The sequence below is a fragment of the Protopterus annectens genome, chromosome 7.part0, assembly GCF_019279795.1.
Source record: "Protopterus annectens isolate FY-2018-M chromosome 7.part0, PAN1.0, whole genome shotgun sequence".
Classification (NCBI taxonomy): Eukaryota; Metazoa; Chordata; order Ceratodontiformes; family Protopteridae; genus Protopterus; species Protopterus annectens.
Window position 1 is genome coordinate 1,584,211,770 of NC_056739.1, and position 24,272 is coordinate 1,584,236,041.

The 24,272-nt window shown below is 38.2% G+C and overlaps 1 protein-coding gene across 9 annotated transcripts in view; it reads right to left on the reverse strand.

The window, feature by feature from the left end:
- Positions 1-24,272, reverse strand: part of WNK2 (WNK lysine deficient protein kinase 2) — a 2,812,908-nt gene that overhangs the window by 777,670 nt on the left and 2,010,966 nt on the right. For 8 of the 9 annotated variants that reach the window (XM_044078134.1, XM_044078133.1, XM_044078139.1 and 5 more), the window contains one exon: positions 21,727-22,913. In XM_044078134.1, coding sequence (XP_043934069.1) covers positions 21,727-22,913 — 1,187 coding nt within the window. The remainder of the gene's footprint in view (positions 1-21,726; positions 22,914-24,272) is intronic. The other variant, XM_044078137.1, reaches the window with a different exon arrangement.

The following is a 24,272-nucleotide window of genomic DNA, read 5'->3' on the forward strand; positions in this document are numbered from 1 at the left end:
GTGTTGCACCCCCCAGGTCCTCATTGGTGAAGTCGGACCACAAAGCTGTCTCACTTGAAATAAAATTCAACCCAGACAACCCAACTAATCCCATAGCAGTTAGGAACTATATTAAAGCAAACAACATTCTATTAAGTGATTGTTAAATTCATGGTGTCTCCAAATCCCGAGAACACAGCTACCCATGCAGATTTATTTACAGAAACCCTGTACAAACAATTAAATGGCTGCATCGAGGCTGCTGTACCTACCAGAAGTAAGCCCAGATCTAACATCAAAGACAGACCACTCTGGTGGAATCCTTACCTTAACAGGTTATTTAACAAAAGAAAAAAAAAGTCATGACTAAAATCAGAAAGAGCAACTCTCATAGAAACATAAGTCTCTAAAATAACCCTTCTTCTCTGCCTGAATTTGAAGTGGAGGCCTAGTAGAAATGCTGTAAAATATATTGCTCATTTAATTACATAAATAGAAAAATATTGATTTGCAACGTATTAAATAAAATGTGCAGTTAATGTAGTCAAAGTAAATTCTTTAGAGTGATGAATTGTCTAGGCAGTTAGAGAGAATAACCTGCTGAAAGCATGCCTTACAGTATATTTATAGTCAAATTTACAATTCAGATAAGTGCAAATAAAAATACTTTGTTGTTATATGCCTCACTGGGAATTTAGAGAATATGTGGAGGAATTTTCCAGTTTGTCTTGGTTGAAAACAATGGTGGTAAATATAGGAAGGACTGAAAATAAATGGGTGGCACAAGCAGGCTGTGTATTAAGTCCATATTTTCAGCATATGCATTAAGTAGGTGAATAAAGACATGAGAAAGGTAGGAGAGGCATGGAAAGTGAAATGCATGGAGGAACATGAATTCCTTTTCATATCATTTTAAATTCAAAAAGGAAGAAATCAGAGAAGGTATTGGTGGTACAGTACACTTTTAAATGTTTAACTTAGTACTGAAGAATGATAATAGCAAGAGTTTTGGACTGAGTGAGATAGAAGAGAGAATGTTCTTTCTGATGGGAAGAAGAGAAGATAGAACTAGTAGCAACAAAATATGAGCCTGAAAATAAACAATGGGTAGACATGTTGGAAAGAATGAAAAACAAAATTCTGGTGTGTGTGTATATATGTATGTATGTATATTTACACACATAAAACACATGAATCTGAGGGAAAAGTTTAAATATTGTTACTCTTCTGTTTAAAATGAATACAATTGTTACAGGAAAAACTGGAAACCAGAGTCTGTCCATGTGGAGCAAGTTGAACCCCATTGGAAGAGAGTGTTATAACGAATGAGAAAAATGGACTGGTAGCAGTTCAGTTAATACTATTTTTACATCCTTCTTAATTTTGAATGGCAAATTAATGGAACAGCAATCAAATTTGGGGGAGATAACTATAAATAACAAAAAAGTCACAGATGACTACAAATGGAAGGGGCAAATAATACAGAAATAGACTGGAAATGTGAAATTTTATAACAGACAAGAAATAAATACATAAAAATAAAGTGATACCATCTAATATAGAAGAGTTTCTGTTATGAGAGATAAACAGGATGGGAAAGTTTAGAGAAGAATGCAAGTATGTAAATATCGTTAAAGAAGAAAACCTATGAGCATGACAAATAGCAGAATTGTTTGGACAGACTGCACATAGGAAGGTCGCAGTTGCAAGACAAATGCATTACAACAGAATGTAGGAAAAGACAGATTTGGTATCATATTTTCACAGTGTTTAACAGAAATCAGTTGTTTTGGAAGAGAGTGAGGGAAAAGACTAACACAAACTTGCATAAATATTACCTTTTTAGATGTAATTAAGATTCACTCATATGGTCTTCCATCAGGGTAAGACAAGAAGTTCAGAAGCTGGATGAAATATTACTGTACATTTTGTGGAACACTTGGATATCATGATATGGTTCTGCTTTATACAATACAAAATGGAGCAATAAATTCTGTAAAGATTATTATACTTTGTCAGCTATGAAAGCATACGGGATTGACGCCACAACTATGACCCAGACAGCCTGGATTCAACTACTGCCAATGAACTGGAGGAACCAGTGGGGGGCATGGGTGATACATTATGCCTGCTTTCTTCTCTCAGAAGGGAGGGAAAGGGGGCAATGTGCTGGAAAGATCTGCAACAGCTTAGTCTTGGAAAAGAACAGAAGAGTTCAGGATACTGGATTCTGATGGGCAGATATGCATAGGTAGGGATCAAACAGGATGTGTGCCACTGCAGAAATGAACTTCCTTCACAACCCTCCAGTGCACGGTTAAGCAGAGTATTTGCAAAGCTACCATGTTCCAGTAGTTGAACCATTCGCATATGTTCAGAGTATGATGCTGGCATTTTCATTTCACTCTCCTGTCATGGTGGCAGGCATGATCAAAAGGGCAAGAAATCTTCCTTTCTGAAGAGAGAATACCCATCTGGTGGAGGGGGATATGCCCCCAGTATGTAGTGGTCTCAGCAATGCAGAGGATATGAAGGCAGTAGCATTGGCAACAAACTAGATACAAGTCTGTGTTATTGATCTTCTAACACCTGAATTCTTAGGACTTTACGATAAATGTCTAAAGTAGGCCCCATATACATCATCCTTCCTACCCCTTTTGACTTTAGACATGTACTGGGACTTTATATAATTACACAGCAGCAATATTTTCAAGAGGCTCTATATCATAATAAACCTTAAGATGAAACTTTCTGTTTAATTTTAGGAAGGATTCATGGCTTAATTGGTGGTCAGAACTGGAGAGTCACTGTGAGTACAACCCTTTATCTGAGGACATTTGACACTAAAATAGCTTTTAGGAAACAGTGCGTCTTGAGTGCAGATACCAAAAATTTTCTGCTGAGTACCAAGTGAGAAGAGCACTGACTGGATTTTCCTTTAAAGCACTTAAAGGGGAAAAAACTGTGGTTATGCTAATATATTCCCAAGTATCAGAGCTAGGCTGGCTCTAATAGTTCTTCTTGTAATAGATGTGTGATATTTAAAACTCAAATCAGTTGTTTCTTAATCAGAAAAGCTTCCATTTTTAAATTGTTTAAAGCTACATTGGAAAACTCAGTAATACAATATATTCCTCCTTAGTAGAGGAATAGCTGGAAAATTCTAATGGTGAATAACAGGAAGAAATTAAAAAAAAAGTTTATCATACGCTTACTTTATATTATAATGCATTACTACTCTGGTCAGAGGAAACACTTTATGAAACTTACTCTGAAGGGTCCCCAAACCACTAATTATATATATTATGATAACAAATGAGGTCATAAATCTTAGAAGTTCACCTCAGTTATACAGGTTGGGTCTAAACAGATGTACATATCAGGAATTAAAGCCCCCACTCCCAGCTCCCTATAGGCAGGCTCATTTCTCGGCTGGGGGGAGAATGGAGATCACAACTGCCAGGCGTATTCATTCCTTTACCAAGGGCAGAGCCAAATGTTCCATATTCTTCAACAGGAATTAAGGGCCAGAAGCTGGGAGTAGGCCATTATACTACACAAAATGGACCATAAACTCCTCAGGCCTAATCCCCCTATGTAGCACTTGTGATACTCATTACAGCAGCTTCCTAGGGAGACATATGCTTGCTTCATACTCACAGCAGTCCCCCTGTCCTCATGCAGTGTAGTATCTCACCAGTCCATACCACAGCGGGAGTAGCACTACAACAGACTAGCCTACCTGCTTCCCTCCCTTCAAGGATGGGCAAAACCTACATCAGTCATTAATTCTCCACTCTTCCTGCCTCTCTCTTCCAGGTTCTCATGACATTAAATAGAGCTAGATCTATGTGCAACAGAATTATTAAAGTATTCTTTTATCTCTTTTGGAAAATAAATTGCAGTGATTCATGTTACAGTAATTTTTTCACAGTTTTTTGGATATGTTAAACTCCCATTTGCTCTTCCCTTCCTCACGAGTGAGTCTTTTACAAGTAACTCATTTTGTTTAATTAGTATTAGCTAAAATTAAAGGCATAAAGGTAAACACACCATTAGGTACAGATGGGTTTAATGTTTTTTTTTAATTGCTTGCTCAAAACTGTTTTGTATTCTAGTTCAAGTTGGCATTAAGGATTTGTATTAGTACCAGACTGCACTGGCTTTTTAACCCAATAATAACTTTTCAAAGCAAAAAATACAGACCCACATTTATAATAAAATGTGATGCACAATGTTGCTGGCCATGTTAGCTAAAAGCATTATAAAGGCTTTGCCTAGTATTCTTTCTTCATTTCAGTCTGAAATTTTGCTCATCAGTAGAATAAATCACATCTGACACATATTAGTTCTGGTACAAGTCAGGAACATTACTACTCCTGTTTTTACTTGCCCTTCATTTGGAACCCTTATTTCCTTAATCAAATACTTTAATCAAGTCTTACAAATGTATGCAACTATTAACAAGGTAAGTGATTTTGGATATGTCAGCATTTAATCTTCCTGCTCCCCATCTGACATTCCTCCGATTCTGGAAGATGCCAATATATTTGCATCTGTTGGACAAACCACTATTTCTTTTTTTGAGTGGCATTTTTTAGTACTTTAAAGTTTGCTTCTATCAAGATAATTGAATGACTGAAAAAATCTGAGTAACTATTGCAAACTGCTAATGTTAATAATGTAAATATATTTAATGAATGCAATAATATTGTGGTATTGTATGAGGAAGTCGGGAGTGTCAGAGAAGTATGTAAGAGTGGTACAAGATATGTACGAGGGTAGTGTGACAGCAGTGAGGTCTGCAATGGGAGTGATGGATGCATTTAAGGTGGAGGTGGGATTATATCAAGGATCAGCTCTGAGCCCTTTCTTATTTGCAATGGTGATGGACAGGTTGACAGGTGAGATCAGACAGGAGTCCCAGTGGACTATGATGCTTGCAGATGACATTGTGATCTGTAGTGAGAGTAGGGAACAGGTGGAGGAGACCCTGGAGAGATGGAGATATGCTCTAGAGAGAAGAGGAATGAAGGTCAGCAAGACTAAGACAGAATATATGTGTGTGAATAAGAGGGAGGATAGAGGAATGGTGAGGATGCAAGGAGTAGAGGTGGCGAAGGTGGATGAGTTTAAATACGTGGGATCAATAGTTTAGAGTAATGGTGAGTGTGGAAGAGAAGTGAAGAAGAGAGTACAGGCTGGATGGAGTGGGTGGAGAAGAGTGTCAGGAGTGATTTGTGACAGATGAGTACCAGTAAGAGTGAAAGGGAAGGTCTACAAGAGGGTAGCGAGATCAGCTATGTTATATGGGTTGGAGACAGTGGCATTGACAAAAAGGCAGGAGTTAGAGCTGGATGTGGCAGAGTTAAAGATGTTAAAATTTACACTGGGTGTGACGAGGGTGGGCAGGATTAGGAATAAGTATATTAGAGGGTCAGCCCAAGTTGGAAGGTTTGGAGACAAAGCCAGAGAGGCAAAATTACGTTGGTTTGGACATGTGCTGAGGAGGGATGCTGAGTATATTGGGAAAAAATGCTATGGATGAAGCTACCAGGTAACAGGAAGGCCTAAGGTAAGGTTTATGGATGTGGTGAGAGAGGACATGCTGGTGGTTGTTGTGACAGAGCAAGATGCAGAGGACAAGAAGAAATGGAAACAGATGATCCGCCGTGGCGACCCCTAACGGGAACAGCCGAAAGAAGATGAATAATATTAGGCAGTATATTATTCAATGGATTTATAATGATTTTTCCTTAATATTCAAAATGTCAGTTTTAAAATTAGCATTTTTAGAAGTAAATTTTAATTTCAATTTACCATCACAAAAATATTCCCAAAAATGTTTTAAAAACTTCTAAATATATTTGTCTCCCAATGTGTTCAAGAATGGACAAAGATAAACTAACAGCTCCCTACTGAAATGTCAGGACTTATGCTGGGTCCTGACACACCAAAAAAAAAATACATGCATACATACATAAATAAGTAAAAAGGACTGAAAATGCAGCTCTTCTCCTTTAAACTTTTCTTTTTTTTGCAAGGGACAGTCCCAAACTTTTAAATACGAAAAATAAAATCACCATACCTTGGAGAAAATAGAATATTCTATGAAATAGCAATCTTGGCCTTAGTATAGACAAATTTGGATTTTTGGATACTTCGTCTCCACATTAGACATACTTGGTTCCAGTTTTTCAAATGGTTACCCAAACCAACTCCCAAATCTAACAGCGGTGCTACCAATTATCTTATAACAGAGATTCCAAACTGTTAAAAATCTTGCATTTTTAAGGATAAGCACTGAGCCCCCAGATAGGCTGTTCTTCATGTTAGCCTTTTAAATATTAAGAAACTCAATGTTTAAGCATTTCCCACTTTGATAAAACAAAAGATTAGAAAGTTTTATTCCATAAAAAGACTCTTAAGATTAGTTTTATCCTTTCAAGCTCTGTTGGAATCTCTGAAGTAAAAAGACAATACTTTTGCCAAAAGTCTATTCAAATCCAACCGTATTAGTTATTAATAAAACAAATAATTCTTCCCATTGCTGAATGATTTAAAATTCAGATTTTAAATTTTATAAATCACATCCCTTTATCTTACAATCAGATTTATTACAATAACTTACCAGTGGACTATCTGACCATATTTAAGATTATTTCATCCCCCAGTTCAAAGTTTCACTGTTTTTCAACTTTCGTTCCCAAACTTTTAAGATGTTTTAGAATTGTGAAATTTCATTCAGTCTATCCAACCAGTCTCTTATTCTCTAAAACATACAAGCTAAAGTTAAAATTGGTACAAGTAAAATTACTAGTACTCTTCTTTAAGCGACAGATAGTGCATAGCATTTCAAATGCTCTAAGAGTGTGTTGACATCTGAAATAATGTTATAAAGCCACCTAGTTTTCTAATTTACTAATAGTTTATCTATGTTACCCACTTCCCTTCTTGGATTTGATGGGACAGATAACGTATGCTGTCATCTTGACACACAAATCTTCCAAACATTTTTTTTGCAAACCTGTTATTCCTTTATGGAAATTAATAAATAAATTGAATACTCTTCAATTTATTAATTTAGATTTAAACTGGTTTTAACAGTGGGTGTACTTGAGAATGATATTCATATACTTGAGAATGATATTCATATACAACCCAGACCTTGAATTTTCACATCTTTTGCAATCATTCGATATATACCACCTGGTTACATTTTTGTGTAATTACTGTGAATCGTTTTTTCTTCTGTTAACAGAATTGTAAGAGCTTTAAAGATAAATTATTTATTTGAATTTGTTATACGTTTAAGAAACAAGCATAAAGAAATTTTATAAACAAGTCAAAATATTTTTGCAAGAAGGTTTTGCTCCCCAGCAAGAGTGTTAATTATGTATAGTAAATCTACATTTTCGCTTGGATTAGAGAAAATACTCATTTTCTTGTCCAACCATGAATCCCCCTTATTCTGAGGTAGTGAGTGCATCCCCACGAGTCTATATACTTTACAAAGTGTATGGGGCAAATCCCCCACATTTGGGGTAGAGATGAGTGAAGCCCCATTCAAAACAATTGTTTTGCTGTTCTACTTTTTAACTACAAGCACTGTTGCCATTAAAAATAGATCTATCAATTCAATATACCTTTGCCATTTATTATAGACATATTGTTTAATGTAGGATCTATTTCAGGATTTATACAATATTAGTACAAGAATTCAGCAAGCGATGTTCAGTTTAAGGGTTCGAAATGCAATGTTTTAATACTGTTAGGAAAGAATGCTTGCATAGCTGAATTGCTAAAAGGACTTCAAACTTAGGATACTAGTCTGATTTTATTAGTCTGATTCTTAAATTTCGCACAAAATCTCTGCAGAGATTAACATATTTTAATGAGGTTGAGTTCCCTTATAAAGCCTCATGGAAGAAATATTCTATACTGAAATTTTTACTCTGCTGCAAGCTTCTAATCTGAAGTTTCTATTTACAATTAGGTTTAGCCACTCTCTGAAAAAAAATTGCAGATATGCATTCACTACATCTGGAAACTTGAACACACCAGAAGTTTGACAGGTATCTGAATACTATTAATAATAATCAAACAGAATTGGAGTCTTACAATACATTGCATTTTGTGCTATCAGTTAACAGTGCTTTCAAAGTGGGCATTTTTTTTTTTATTTAGACTCTTTATATTTAAAGGTACTACCTTTATACATCATGGTCCTAGTTGTTATCAGGATAGTCTATCTACTACCCACTGAAGAACAGTTTTTCAGTTCACCATTTATTGAGACTGTAATAACAAAAATGGTGAACTAAATGAACAGACAAAAACACAAGCATTTTTTTTCAAGGGGGCAAGACCCCTGTAACCCAACCCCATAAATTATACATAACAGCCCCATGGTTTTATTACAAGAAAGTGCAAAATCAGACAAAAGGATAAACTCTAGGAAAGTTCTTCTTCAGCTCAGACAATACAATATGGTGAAACTCACCACAATATTAACTTCTCAAACTAAAGTCATTCCAGCACCAGTGCAGTCATCTCCTTAGGTCTGCCATGCTTGTGGCATAGGCCAAGAAGACTCAGACAGCTAACTTTTTTACTGAGGAAGTGCATGCCTAAAGGGAAAGAAGAAAACCATCAACAAAGAATAAGGATGGGGATGTACATTTCCACTCTGAATGGCACACTGAATACCTTGACACACACAACTCTTGGCCAATTTAGAAAGCATTGCCTTCTTACTAAGAGGATGCATACCATGGAGGCAATACTTTCCTGATAATTCACATACCATCAGTCTTATCTTAGGCATTAGAGCAATCACCTAAGGTTTCAGTTTAGAAAGGTGCATATTTCACATTCTTTAGACACATACCAACAATGAGTCACCGGTACTTCTCTGCATAGCCCTGTAACTTTCTTCTTCTAAAAAATCTCCTTTTTATACTTGTGGGAAACCTTCCACAGAACGTGTGTACTTAGTTACTCAGGTCAGGAATAGACTTGCTGTTCTTACCCAGAATCCTCTGTTTCTATGATGGTAGCATTCATAAGAGAACCATGCTCATTATCAGTGAGATATTAGTCTCCATTGTTTCTGCTCTAAGAAATCAGCCTGAATGATATTGTTGGAATATAAAGCAGAGGTGGCGGTCACCATACCCAAACTTCTTTCTTTCAATTTTATAGGTAACATTATCTAATTTTTTTTAATTATGTCAGCCATTTTATGTGTGACGATGCTTTAACTGTATTGAAATGCAGAGTAATGTTTGAGATGTAATCAGCTACAGATGTAAGCAGTATGTGAGGTGCTGTCAAATGGAAAATACATCCACAGAGTTCAGTTACACACTGAAGTAGGGACATGTTTTACCATGCTAATTTTAACTGAAGACAGTACAAATCTCATCTGGTTCAAGCCTGAGTATTAACTTAATTAAGAAAACCCTGATGAGGACAATGAGAAGTATTTTGTTATCTAATTTTGTATTCTTTTGCTATTTCCTAAAACTTTACAAACAACAGCAAATGTTGCACTCTATTAAATCTTTAAATTATTATGCATTCTTCTGTGTGGTAAGCTAGACTGAGAAACAAAACATTTTTTTTATTTCAAAACTTCTATGATTGCTGTACATACATACATACATATATACATTTACATATCCATACTGTCCCAATACAACATTAGAATCATATCAATCATTTGAAATTATCCAACTTCTCCTGCAGTTGTATTACAGTGCAGTCAAGACCCTTGACAGAGTCAGCTAACAGTAAAGACTTAGTAGGTGTTATGCTAACAGCACTCCTGTATCAAATTCTTGTCCACCATCATTGTCTTCTGTCAAAAATAAATGCACCTATTTCTATGAAAAGCAAGCTCATTTAGTACCTGACAAGTCCTCTGACTTCTTACAGCTTGATGGAAAGTACAGTCTAGTAACTGTAACTGAGGCAAACTACAGCAACCAAATTCAGTTTAATGAGAGTTTGAACAGAGTAAAACAAATTCTACCACCATGGCTGGAACGTGCAAAATTTTCATATACAAACAATAAAAGAAGGTAAGCGCTTTTATGGCTGATAGCCACTTCTTCAGACTATAATACATCAATGAAAGTGCTTCAATACTTAAAATACAAACTGACCAATGGGGAAAAAAAAGTCACTTGTCTCTTACTACAGATTACGTAACCTTTCTTTTATTGGCTTTTATTGTTTTTAGATTAAAAGTTTTACACGTTCCACCTGTGATGGTCAGTTTATTTTATGCTGGCCACATTGTGTTTTTTGTATTCTCGTGACCTTTTCTCACTAGGTCTACCTGTGCTTGCTGTTCAAATAATGAGAGGTTGTAAGGATAAAGCATTTAACAGTATTCACGCCAATGGCTTGCATACTTACCCTAATGCCACAAATACTAACCACATTGCTAGTGATCACATATTGATTACATATCTATACTCTCAAAATTTATAATACATATTTTCAATTGTATCCATACAGGGACTATATTTGTCACTCAAGAGCAATCACTTTTATTTAAGGCTTGGTAACCATCATAGGATCATAGGAGGTTACGAAGCTAATGGCCCCAGGGCACTTACAAGCCTAGCCCAGTTCAAAAAGAGTTCTCAAGGGTGTCTGGTTCAAGCAGACACTAAAATCAGCATCTACTGCCCTGTCCAAGAGGGACACAGGTGGTACCCCTGGGGTGAATTTCTGGTTACCCATCCAATCATCCAAATTGCACTTAAATAGGACCAACGAGGGGCTTTGTTTAACATGAATAGGAAGACTGTTCCAAAGGTGGGGCAACCTCTGTGAGACAAATATGTCTCTCCAGCAAGTTCTGTTGATCTCACATACCAGGTTAAAATCCTTTGAGCGAGTGACCAGTGTGTGATTTGACTTCTGAATGTGCATTTCCATTAAAGCTGGGTCAGAGATTGCTCTATATGCAAGGCATAGGTTGCCTCTGAGCAGTCTGTACAACATAGAGTAAAGTGACAATGATTTCAGTCTGTCCACATCAGACAGATCTTGAAAACCTTACATTTTCTTTGTAAGGAACCTTTGTGGTATCTCCAACTACTGCAGGTGTTTGGAAAGGAGCATACCAAAGGGAGTGTTGTGGTCTATTATTGGCCTGATCAGGGAAAAGTATAGGGGGATTATAACCTCTTTTTTTGTGGATGCAATGCCCTTACTTATGAGATGAGCAATATAAAATGCCCTTCTTACCATTGTAGAGACATGGTGATCAATGCTAAGGTTGCTGTCGACCTGTGTGCCCAGATCTCTCACCAATGATTGTGTGCTTAGGGTTTTGCTATTGATGTGGTAGTTTTCAGGAGGAGCATCATCCTTGCCGAAGGGAGATGACAATGAATTTTTTTGCATTAAATTTAAGACCATGACTTTAGCACCAGTCCTTAGTCTGCAGAAGACCTTCTTGCAGGATACTGACATCAATAGGACTTTCAATTATTGCTCCCAGTTTGTAGTCATGAGCAAACTTTGCAAGCCACAGTCCTTCAGTTTTAGCCCGTACCTCAGAGAAGTAGATTCCAAACAGTATGGGTCCCAGAACCGATACCTGTGGAACACCACTGGTTACGGTTCTGCTAGAGGAGGTGGAGTCCCCTATTTTGACGGTATGAGTTGTATCAATGAGCCAGTTTGCAACCCACCTGACAATATATGGATTGATACCCTGCTGGGTGAGTTTATCAATGATGCCTGAGTAGGGGATTATGTCAAAGGCCTTGCCTAAGTCTAGGTAGGCCATATGCATAGATTTGCCCTCATCTAGGGCTTTGGTGACTGTCGCAAAGAAGTCCACCAAGTTTAACAGGCATGATCTCTCCTTGACAAAGCCAAACTGGGCGGGGTCGAGCATTTGGAGATTTCTTATATCTTTGTTAATAAGGTCCATGATGATTAGTTTCATGGCCTTGCAGAAAAGGCTGGTCAGGCTAATGGGTCTACAGTTCCTGGGGTCTGTGGATGTGGCCTCTTTGTGAAAAGGGATGATGGTAGCAGTTTTCCATTCTGCTGAGATGAAGCCAGTGCTTAGGCTGTGATTGAAAATCTTGCCCAGTGGTGATGCTAATTTCTGTTTTAACCTATGTAGAACACAGCCAGAGATGTTGTCTAGTCCCACAGAGGCTGTTTTTGGCCTTGGAGAGGGTATTTAAGACCTGCTCCTTGGAGATACTAGGTGGGGAGAGGTGCTAGGGATGTGGTGGGAACAGTGGAGTGAAGTTTTCACTGAACCTGTTAGTCAGGAGGTTTACTATATCCACAAGTTCAGTATATGTAGTACCATTAACTGAGTTCGGGGCAAATCTGGGCCTTACCTTTGAGGTTACAGATGTAACTAAAGAAAGACTTGGGGTTATCCTTAGTTAGGGAAACTCATTTGGATTTGCAGTTAGCTTTGGAGGACTTCACTAGGAGTCTTATTTGCTTGTTTAAATTGAGGAAGGAGTGTTCCTAGTTTTGAGACCCTTCCTTCCTACAGCAATTTCTTTCTTCTGTTGTATAGCCTGATAATGGCAGTTGTCCACCAGCCAGGTTTTGTTTTCCTTGAAGATCTTGCTTTGCTTCTGTCAGGTACAGCAGAGTCAATACAACTGTACAGGTGCTCATATAAAGCAATATAACTCAGCACAGGTGTCTGTTCCATCAGTGGGGGAAGGGGGTATGAAGCTATTTGTGCTGTCACATAAGAGGTTGTAATTGGCCTTGGAGAATTTTTTTTTAGTCTAGTTGTTGCTAAAGTGTGTGTGGGGGGTCTTCTGTTATAGTTACTTCTAGAGAAAGTGATTTGGGGTCAGATCTCAGCAGGGATGGCCACACACTACAGGTGGTGCAGTTGTCCCCCCATGCGGATAAGCACCAGATCCAGGATATTTCAGCCCCTTCTGGGTGTGGTAACCAGATGGTCCAGGCCACTGGAGTTATTGAAGTCCAGGAACCTTTGGGCTAGTGAGTTAGTACACATATAATTTACCCAGTCAATGGATGGGTAATTATAGTCACCCAAAACTAGGGTGTTTGGTTGTATCTTGATTGACTCAAGTAGATGTCCTGATTCATGGAGGGGGTCCTATAGCTGGCAATGAACTGAAGAGGGGGTCTTACATGCAGTCAACTGCAGCTGAAGTAATTCACGGGAATTTTGCTCTTTACCTATCTAGTGGTGTATTCATCTTTAATGAATATTGGTACACCACCTTTTTTAGTTCTCATGCCTTCAGTTTGTGGTCTAAAAGTGTGGAAGGAAATGTAACTTGGTATAGCTGGGAGTGGTCTCCATGGCCTTAAACCAGGTGTTAGTTACTGCACAAATGTCAGCAGTTTCTGGTTTAGACTCCTAGTGTTCAGCAGCATAACCTTGAGGTTGTTTTTAGAGGGTATTCTTACATCGGGAATTTTGTTCTTGTGACAATGCCTAAAAAATGCACTATGGAGGTGGCAAGAGGTTTAGCCAGTAATCAAAATCCCTGGGGTGACAGATGAAGACCATCTCTGGCAAAGCATCGAAGTCTGTCGACCATGTCATCCCAGTCTGACAGATAATGGATCCCCTTCGAATGACATCAGAAACTAAGCCAATTGTTGAAAGTCAATCATTTTTTGTTTGCATTGAGGTGTCATCCTAGGAGAAGGTAAAATGCTGCTTAAAGCTAGGAACATACCTGCTGCCTGAGACACAATCAGAGAGATTAGTCATGTGTCTCTTCATATAGTCCAGTGAGTTACATCTCAAGTCGTTCATACCAATATGGACTATGACAGTCATAACGGTGCCTGTTGAGAGACTTGAGTGCATGTGTGATGTGGCAGATCCTGGCACCTGACAGGCAGCTGACCGTGACCTTTTCCTTATCCAACCTGGTGAGAGGGACATCTGTGCGTCTCAACTGAGTCGCTTACGACTAAGATGTCTGTTTTTGTGTTATGCCTTAGGGACTTGACTGGTGAGGCAGTGGTATTTAATATATTATGTGAACTATGTTCTGCAGAGAATGTATTGTGTGAATCATGCTTGCCTTTGTGTTTGGGAGGTCTCTGGTGTTTAGGTAAGCTTCTGGTAAGGACCTCCACATATGTAGATTTATGTGCTGTTGGTTTGGTAGGTGCAAGAGGTAAGGTGTGCATGCTGACAACCTGCTTAGTATTAGATGAACTGACTGGTGAGAAAAAGATGGATTCTAGGTTCTTGATATAGCTGCCTTTCTCACATAATGAATTTGTGTGGATCATATGTGGGTTGTCAGTGTCCATGAGGCAATTGCTACAATTCCTCAGGATGCCCATGTTGACCAGGCTGCCTGGAGAAACTGTGGGAAATTGTCCATCCATAATGCTAGGTAAGTCAATGTGGGCAGAAAACAGGTAGAGGACAGGAAGGACCAGGTAAATTAGAGGACAGGAGAATACAGCAGAATAGATGCAACTGAACACTTTTAAGAACAAGCAGCAAAAGCAAAAATAAATTAATAAAGTAGGAAGAAACACAAATACAGTAGAAGTAGCCGAATAAACAGCACATTTTTTAAAGTAATATGCAACAATGGTAAATATAGGTTTAGACCTTCAGTCAGCTCCCAAGTGCTTAGGTATTAGACTACAGCCTTCCCTCTCCAAGATGAAAGACATTACAGTAAGCCATTCTAACACCTTAGGAAATCTCCCATCTTGGAGAAGGACAATTTCTAATACCTGAGAACTTAGGAGATGACTTAAGTCTATAACTTTGTTTAGCTGACTATGCAAGTAAACATACTTCAATTTTATTGATTTTGAACTAAAGGCCAGTCATTGTAGCAGACTGCTCTAACATTTATAGTAGCTTGCCCAATTCCTGCAAAAATCAATGTATGCATGTCTATATCAGTGAACTTCCATTCCATAAATCCTTCTGCATCATCTATTTGTGTAAGGGCTTCAAGCAAGGTGAGGAAGATACAGTACCCTTGCCTTAGACCCTTGAACAGGGATAGCTGGGGTGGACAATGTAATGCTCATTAACACGCTCACAAATAGAGACTGGAATACTTCTCAACTTCTTAGAACAAGAAATTATCTGGACAAAACCATAAATAATGGGGAGACAAAGGCCCAAAAATAGGGATACTTTTTAAATATTGCTCTTACAAACTTAGAAAGTTGACAGGATAACAGGTTTTGCATTAGCATGAATTTTTTGAAGGAGTATGAAGCATGAAACTCAATGATTTGACCCCTCAATGATTTTCCAATGATTTGTCAGAAAGCCACAGTTTTATGAGAAACAGACCAAAACTATAATGCAAAAATCTGGACATGCTGCGAAAATCTGTACAGTTGAGAGGTACAGAGACTGTTGAAACACCTGCACTGCTCTAATCATAGGTTCATAGGTGTGTACTAGGCTAATGGCCCTACAGCCTTTACAAGCCTAGCCCATAGGATTTACCCTGGCATCGTGCCACCTGACCTTAGTTTACAGTGCCTCTGTTGAGTGGAGTCACTGGAGAAATCCCCGGGGTGAATTTTCTATTTCCCATCCACTCATCAAGATTTTTCTTGAAGAGGCCCAGTGAGGTGCTCTCTTTGACATATATGGGAATTCTATTCCATAGCATGGGCAGTCTCTGAGTTATGAACCTGTTCCTCAAGCACATTCTGTTGATTGTGGTAATGAGGTTGAGGTTTCCGGAGCTTTGTGAGGTACTTTTGTGGCCTCTCCAGTTGTTGGAGGTGTCCAGTGAGGTACATGCCAAATGGGACATTGTACTCGATGACTGGCCTAACGAGGGAAGAGGAGAGGGAGACAATGACCTCTTTCTTCCTGGATGCAAAACTCTTAGTAATGAGATGTGCCACATAGAAGGACTTTCTGACCACAGTGGCAGTGTGGTAGTCAAGAGAGAGGTTGCTGTCAACCTGTGTTCCCAGATCTCTTATAACGCCTTCTGTGTTCAGAGGGCTACCATCGATTGGTAGTTCATTGGAACTGGGTTTTTCCCAAAGGGGATGATGACACATTTTTTGGCAATCAGCTTAAGGCCATGGCTGTGACACCAGTTGCTGGTCTCAGTGAGGCCTTTCTGGAGGATGTCAACATCACTTGGGGAGTTAATAATGGCTCCCAACTTGCAATTGTCTGCAAACTTTGTCAGCCAGAGTCCCTCCGTGTTGGACTGGACTTCTGAGAAGGAGATACCAAAAAGGAGAGGACTCAGGACCGATCCCTGTGGGACTCCACTTGTGACTGGTCGGCAGTCTGACTTGGAGTCAGCTACTTTCACACTGTGTGTTCTATCTAAGAGCCAGTTTGCAACCCACTTAGTGATACAGGGCTTGATGCCAAGCTTAGTGAGTTTTTCTATGATTCCTGAGAGGGGAATGGTATCAAAGGCCTTGGCCAGATCAAGGTAGCCTGTATAAACCACCTAGCCTTCATCCACAGCTCTGGTGACTGACTCAAAGAAGTCAACCAAGTTAAGCAGGCATGATCTACCCTTAACAAAACCAAACTGTGTGGGATTCAGAGTTTGGAGATTCCCTATATTCTTGTTTATTAGGTCCTTGATGATGTGTTCCATTGCTCTGCATATCAGACTTGTCAGGCTAATGGGGTGATAGTTCCCAGGGTCTGTAGTTACTCCTCCTTTGTGGAGAGGGATGACTGTAGCAATGCACCATTTAGTGGGGACAAAATCTGAGGTGAGGCTGTGATTGAACAGGGCAGGGAACACAGATGTGGTGCCAGTTCACTATGTAGTTCATGTAGAACACAACCCGGTATATTGTCAGGTCCCATAGAAGCTGTATTCTTGGCCTTGAACAGTGCTGTTTTAACCTGTGCATCAGTAATACTGGGTGCCTAGCAATCTACTGGTATTGTGACTGGTCCTTTGGGGGGTGAGGGGGGTAAAGTTGGCACTGAATCTGTTGGCCAGTATATTGGCAATATCTGTTGGCTCGGTATTGGAGGTAGCATTGTGCAGTAGCTCAGAGCAAATCTGAGTATTGCCATGGAGATTCTTTACATAACTATAGAAGGCCTTGTGGTTGTCTTTACTATCTGCTGCAATTCTGTTTTCATAGCTAGCTTTAGAAGATATGATGAGGGATCTCAACCTTTTGTTGAGGCTGATAAGGGAGTTTTTCCAGTATTGGGACTTCACCTTATTCCCCATCAGTTTCCTCCTTCTGTTGTAGAGTTTGTTTATGGCAGGGGACCACCAGATTGAATTCCTTTTTTTTTGAAGGAGAGAGTCTTGGTTTTACTGGGTATGGCGAGATCCATGCATTTGTGTATGTGTTTGTACAGTGCACTGGTGTATGATTTGGCAGTCATGCAACTATTCTCCATTTGCATGGGTGCCGTGAAGTTAGCCACCTCTGTTTTTTAGAAGCCCAAAGTTAGCTTTGGAGAAGTTTTCATGGTGGTTACCTTTGCAGGGGTGGGGGTGGGGTGAGAGGGATGTGGATTTCCAAGGTGAGTGGTTTGTGGTCGGATCGAACCAGGGAGGAGTTGACTATTGGTATAGAGCAATGGTCGCCCATGTTAGTAATGACCAGATCAAGGATGTTGCTACCTCTAGTGGGGGTAAGAGTGAGCTGGACCAGGGCATTAGAATTAATGAATTCCAGGAAACGTTGGGCAAGTGTATTGGTACATGAGTAGTTTTCCCAGTTAATGGAGGGGTAGCTGAAGTCGCCCAGTATGAGAGTGTTAGGTTGGAGCCTAATATTCTTCAGGGTGCTTAGGAGCATGGAGTGTGAATCTTGGGACATGGTTGGGGACCTATAGCAGGCTACGACCTGAATCGCTGTCTTATCCAATGTTAGCTGAACCTGAAGTATCTCTGATGCGTTATGTTGGGCTACCAGTCTGGAGGTGTGCACATCCTTTATGAATATGGAAACACCATCGCCTTTAGAGCTTTGGTCCAAGTTCTGGGGCCAAAAGGTGTGGAATGAGTTATAGCCTTGGTAGTGTATGGGTGCTTTCTGCTGCCTTGAACCAGGTCTCTGTTACAGCACAAATGTCAATGTTCTACATTTTAAGGAGAGCATTTTGAGATTTAGACTTCTAGTGTTGAACAGCATGACCCTCAGATTGCATTTGTTTGTAGCTGTTACGGTGGTAATTTGGTCTTTGGAACACCACCTAAAAAAGGCACTACAGAGGTGGCAAGAGCCTTGGCCAGTATCTGGAAGCCCAGGGGTAACAGATGCAGGCTATCTCTGGCAAAGCATCGAGGTCTGTCAATCATGTCATCCCAGGCAGATAAATACTGGATCCCCTTAGAATGACACCAGAAACTTAGCCAATTGCTGAAATCAATCATGTTCTGCTTGTACTGTGGTATCATTCTGGGTGATGTTAGGATGCTGCTCAGGGCTAGGGTCATACCTGCCTGGGCTACATAATCCGGGAGCTCCTACATGTCTCTATGCACATGAAAATATTTTTACAAAAAGAATTTTACACAGTCAGTGACAGTTCTTGAAGTGCACTCTGGAATAAGTATTCAGAAAATCTGCTCTGAAACATTTAGCAGTTATTAATCTAATAAACATTAAAGCAATATGATGAATGCCTGTTTTCCATTTCAGAATTCTAAACCTAGGAATCTATGAGACCCCCTGTCATTAACATAATTGTGGTGAAAATCAGGGACAATCAGCTTGAAAGCCATTACTCACATTTTCATTAGGTGAATAAACTTTCCTGATTTGAATTTACAGTATGCTGACATCATTAGTGGCTGGTCAATCTAACTGGAAATCTATTCATGAAAGTTTATGTAATAATAATACATATTTTGTAGATTCTTATTCTCAATTTGGAATTACTAAATTTTATTGGATTTTGAAAGATTTATGTATGAATGAAAAGAAAAACTTCATTTCTTTCCCTTTTACAGATTATATTCTTATTACTTTTAAAAGATTTATGAATATCAATTATATCATTAAATAATTACTGTTTCTATAAATCCCTACACCTAATACTACTGGATGTCGAGAGACTTTTAATATAAGTAAAAGGTTATATCTTAATGATACTGATTTAGTCTTTTAGCATCAATTCTTAATTGGAAATAAAATACATACCCTGGATTATCTTCTTGTAAGACATTGTTCAGAGAATAATAACTGGTTGAATATATAATTTTGTAAAAATATGCTAGTGGTGAAATTAAAATTGCTATGCATTTTCAAACAAAATATATTCCAAAGATTCTAGAGTTTTATTTAAAATCAATAGTAACTTAAGTAAAAAATCTTATGCATCAGCAATTTATAAATTATAAGAGTAGAGTTCATTTCCTCAGACTCATCATTTAGGAACTATTCAACATAATTAATGAAAATATTTTTTCTGATAAAGATAAAAGTTTAATTTTAAAATCTGCTGGAAAATCTACTACTTCTCTTTATTAGAAAAATCTATACTTGGAAATATCTCCATAGATTTCTTTTTTAAACTCTGCATAAAGTTGTTTTAATATATACATCTGAAAAAAATTAATTGTTGGAGATGTAATGAAGTTTCTGATACAGATTGGCTTCATGACAAAAGAATGTTAAATGGTAACACCTTTCTGGGCTGAATTTACAAATCTTGCTCAAGCTTTGTGGTTGGATAATTGTATTAGAACTCTTTGATCTTATTTAATGCTCCAGTTCCAGATTTTATCCCTAAAGTACAACTGCATCTTCTTTGGTCCATTTTAGTCATAAAAATGAAAGTAGTTACAAAGAATTGGAAATGTAAACCAGCTCTATTCATTTGTTTGGTTAAAATGTTTGCAACAAGGAATTGTCAACTATAAAAATGAGAACATCGAATATACCTCTAATACAGGTCTTGGTTTAAAATTAAATGATTAGATAAGTTTTAATGATTTAGTTTTCGGTAATGAATTTTGTTATGGAACTCTGTAAATGGTTACATTTTTGTTATATTTTTCTTTATATTGGTTTGTACATGTTTGTTTTAAAAATTAAAAAGTTAAAAAAATGGTCTCTTTCTACAGTTTTATACCACTTCACATGCAAGGCTTTAGGTAACTGATTTTGGAGAAAGGTGGCAATATCCTTCCCTTCCACTCCTTAAATTTAATCCAGATACTTGCAAGTTATGTTATGATGCTAGCAATTTTCTATATATTTCACCCTCTGCTGTGCTGCAAGTTTGTTGTCTACTGATCCCTCATTCCAGCCCTGGGTTTCCTGGATTTGAGTTGCACTCAAAAAGAATACCAGTTCAAGAAAGTACATTCAGGCTGCCCGTTTATTAATAGTTTATCTGTTCTGCTGTGTCAACTTCCTAATCAAAGCTGTCTTCCAGAAACTCTTTGTAGTAACTGCCAGTTGGCCAAATTTGCTAGCTATTAAAAGCTGCAGCTCTTCTCCTTGTGAACCATCGTCTAAGCCCAATTCTAGTGCTGTCTGCATTTGTCCTTCTACATGCTATAAACTTGCTCAATAACTTATGTAAGACAAAACTGCTTATACTACAAAGGTTAGGGCACCTTGCAGTTGGAATTACAATTACTGAAAGGGCTCTGTGGTTTTACTTATTTGCTTAATTTAGGGCCTGAACCAAAGTGAGATGTGTTCACACCCATGGCCAAGTAAACAAACCTTTGTGGAGATCTTCTACAGAAGATGTCTGAATAGCAACTTCAAGAAATAAGCAATTAGCCACAACATGACAATAATAAAAACTTGATAAATGCAATACTAGATATCTGCAGATAATGGAACTACACTCAAGAACATTTGTGTTATCAAGCTGAAGAGAAAAGAACTGAAAAATCTGTGGCCTTCCTCTTTTCTATAAGAAAGACAGAGCATGCAACGTGGATCTATATCTCCCAATTGTTCAGATTGTTCTTTCATATTATTGGTTTGTTCCTCAAAACAACTGTGTTTTCCTGGCAACTCATTGAGGTTTGAAGTCACTAAATAATGCCAGACATGAGTTCCACATCTTCATACCCTTCAGTAAAGAATGTTAATGCATAACTTGCTATTTTATCAAGTTTCTAATTTTATGAGAGCAATATTCTAAACTTGTCCCTATTTTGGGACTCTGCACCCCATTTTTATTTTGTCCAGAATTGCTGTCATAAGTGGTTGAAAGGTATGAATGGATCCCTGTATATCAGAGTCACAGATGTTACACTTTTAAAGTGAAGGATCAGTTGTAAATCTTGGTAGCTGCAAATTATTCTAAAATGGCCTGCAAAAGACAAGTTTTGAAATTCAATTTAAATAATACATATGCATTTTATTTTCTGTCACTTGTACAGATTTCACCACTTCTGCACAATACTTCTGAACAAGTATTATAGCAGTCTCAAACTCCAATGGTCAGACAAGAGTTTCCAGAGTGTAAGTGCAAGCAATAAATATCATACATTTACTTTCTCCCCCAATGGCAGGGAACGTAATGATTTTACACAGTACAATGACTTGCTGAAAGGTCACATGTTCATTTTGTTACTAGAGTATAAACTATTTTCATTCAAGCTATTTTTAAAGCCTCCTTCTGGCCCATAAAATATCCCAAGATATTTTACTCTAGCCATAACAACTGAAATGTTAGTAAGTTACTGACACCTTAAAAATAGTTTGCTACTAATTAGCTAATCTGGACAATTTATTATGTGCATAATAAAAGTCATATAATTAAGTACAACTTACGGTCTGAGGCAACATTTTCGGTTGTGGTACAAAGTGACCAGCTTGTGCTGAAGGAGGGGTCTCCCTTAATGGCTCCATTGATGAAAGTAAGAATACGTTCATAACTTCTTTGTCTTGTGCAGTCCCACCAGATGAGAGTTCCATGACCACACACTGAGCACCTGGCACTACTGATTCTTTTACAGAATCATCAGGAATACCAAGATGACCAGCATTTGGGGCCTCAGAGATCGGTATGGACAGAACTACTGCAGAAGCTGTGGAACCATCTTCATGAAAACTAATTAAGTCAAAGTTGTCCATGGCAGCACACTCAGAACTTGAAATCTCCGAAGTACCTGCAGCAGGCTGGGCTGGAACAAATTCTTGATATAGCAAATTACGCAGCTTTTCATCCAGACTCTTTATAGTACCATCAACAAATCCAACCCTTGACCGGCCTTCTCCATCTGATTCAGCTGTTGAAGGCTGCTGCTGCTGACTGGAGGAAAAGCCTGCATGAGGTATCGTCTGAGAATCTGTCTGAGCTGATTGTGGAAATGAACCAGTAATGCATTGTACAGGGCTCTGCAGCAAACCATCTTCATGATTGACTGCCATATGGATTTTAGCCATTAGCTGGTTTTCACATAAAAGATCATGCTGTGCTACAAAAGACTGCTGACCACTTTCTGAATTAAAAGATATTTGAATGCTGGATGGCTTTTCTAATACATTGTCTGAAGCAAAAGGAACCGAAGGAGACATCAGAGAGGGGGCAGGGATTGCCTGAGGTGGAAGGAGTTGACATGGACGAGAACATACATCTGCCACTTCTGACAATCTTCTAGATACAGCACCTGTGCACTTTACCTCTGGTACGAGCAAAGCATCATCAGAATAAGTTTGAAGAGAATCATCTATTAAATTTAAGTTATGTACTGCAGTTTCCAGTCCACAGCTCTCAAAATGTTTGGATGAATCAGTTTTCTGCAACTCGGTATGAAGAACAGGTTGTTGCTGAATGTCAGTAATACATGCTGCAAGATCCGGAAGTAATGGAGGCACTGCAGAAGAGAGAGAGATCACTGGAGGAGATGTGATTCCAAGCTCATCATATATATGTCCAAGCAATGAAGGCTCAGTTACAGCATCAGCAAAATGCTTGACTTGTACAGAATGTCTTCGATGATCATCAATATACTGTTCTGGATTTAAATAAATAAATAAATAAATAAATGTTGTAAACCACATAAACCAGGAAAAACAGCAGAAGCAATTTAGTTATGTATTCCACAAAATGCTTCTTAGCTATAGCAAAGAATAAGCTTCTGCACAACAGGACCTCGTATACATCTGTCCACTCAACGCTCCTCTGCTTTAATCTGAAAGACTTGAGACTAAACCACTTACCTGTTACATACACCTCATCATTTCAACTTCCTTTACTTTATGTGAGAGAAACTTCTGAGGTACTCTATTTTGCAATCATAAAAAGAACTTTAGATTTCAAAGATCAGTTTCCTTTCCAGCACCAATAACAGAGACAGATTATCCAGTTGTCCAGTCTGAAGAAAAATTATATTCTAAATCAGCCTTTTCCAGACAGTAAGCAACAGGAACAAAATCCATCAAGATAATTATATACATATATATACACACACATTATATATATGTGTATATATATATATATATATATATATATCTATATATATATATATATATATATATATATATATCTATATATATATATATATATATATGGATCTAGGACTTTTGAACGAAAGTTCAAATGCCCGAATCCATTACCACCGAACACACTTTACCGAAAGCGCTTTCATCGAAAAAGCGCTTTCGTTAAAGTATGTTAAAAAAACCCCCCACAAAATCTATTTGAATGCAGGTGGACAAGCCCCTGCACCCCCGATGTGGGGGACAAGCCCCCCACACCATGCCCTAATTTAATATTCTCACTCCAAGGTCGCATTACAGTGGGGAAAAGGGAATTTTCCCTTACTGCACCGTAGTACAACTGGAACAACAAGCATACTTACGCGAAAGTGCTACTTCGGTGAACAGCACTTTCGCAGAAGTATGCTCACCAAACTGGGATTCAGTGAGAGATGTAGTCGATCATCTGCACGGATCCCAGATATATATATATATATATAAAATGGCGAACTTCATATGGCCGAGCCATACATTGTGGAATGGAAAGATTTTGGAGTTGGTATATTTATCGGCCATATGAAATTCGGCATTTTAAAGTGTTGAACATATGAAGCAGATCCATATATATCTATATACACACATATCTGTGTGCATGTAAATATATATATACATACATATATATATATATATATATATATATATATACATACATACATATAAAAATACACAACCAGGTCCAGTACTATCTGTATTTCCTCGCACTTTGGATAAAATATCCAGGCACAGCAAAAAACCCACACCGGTTTCGCCCGCATTGCTTGTCTTCACCATGTTGTGATGAATCCTGTGATGCATTTTGTCTTCTACATTAATATAAGGTATTTAGCTTACCTATT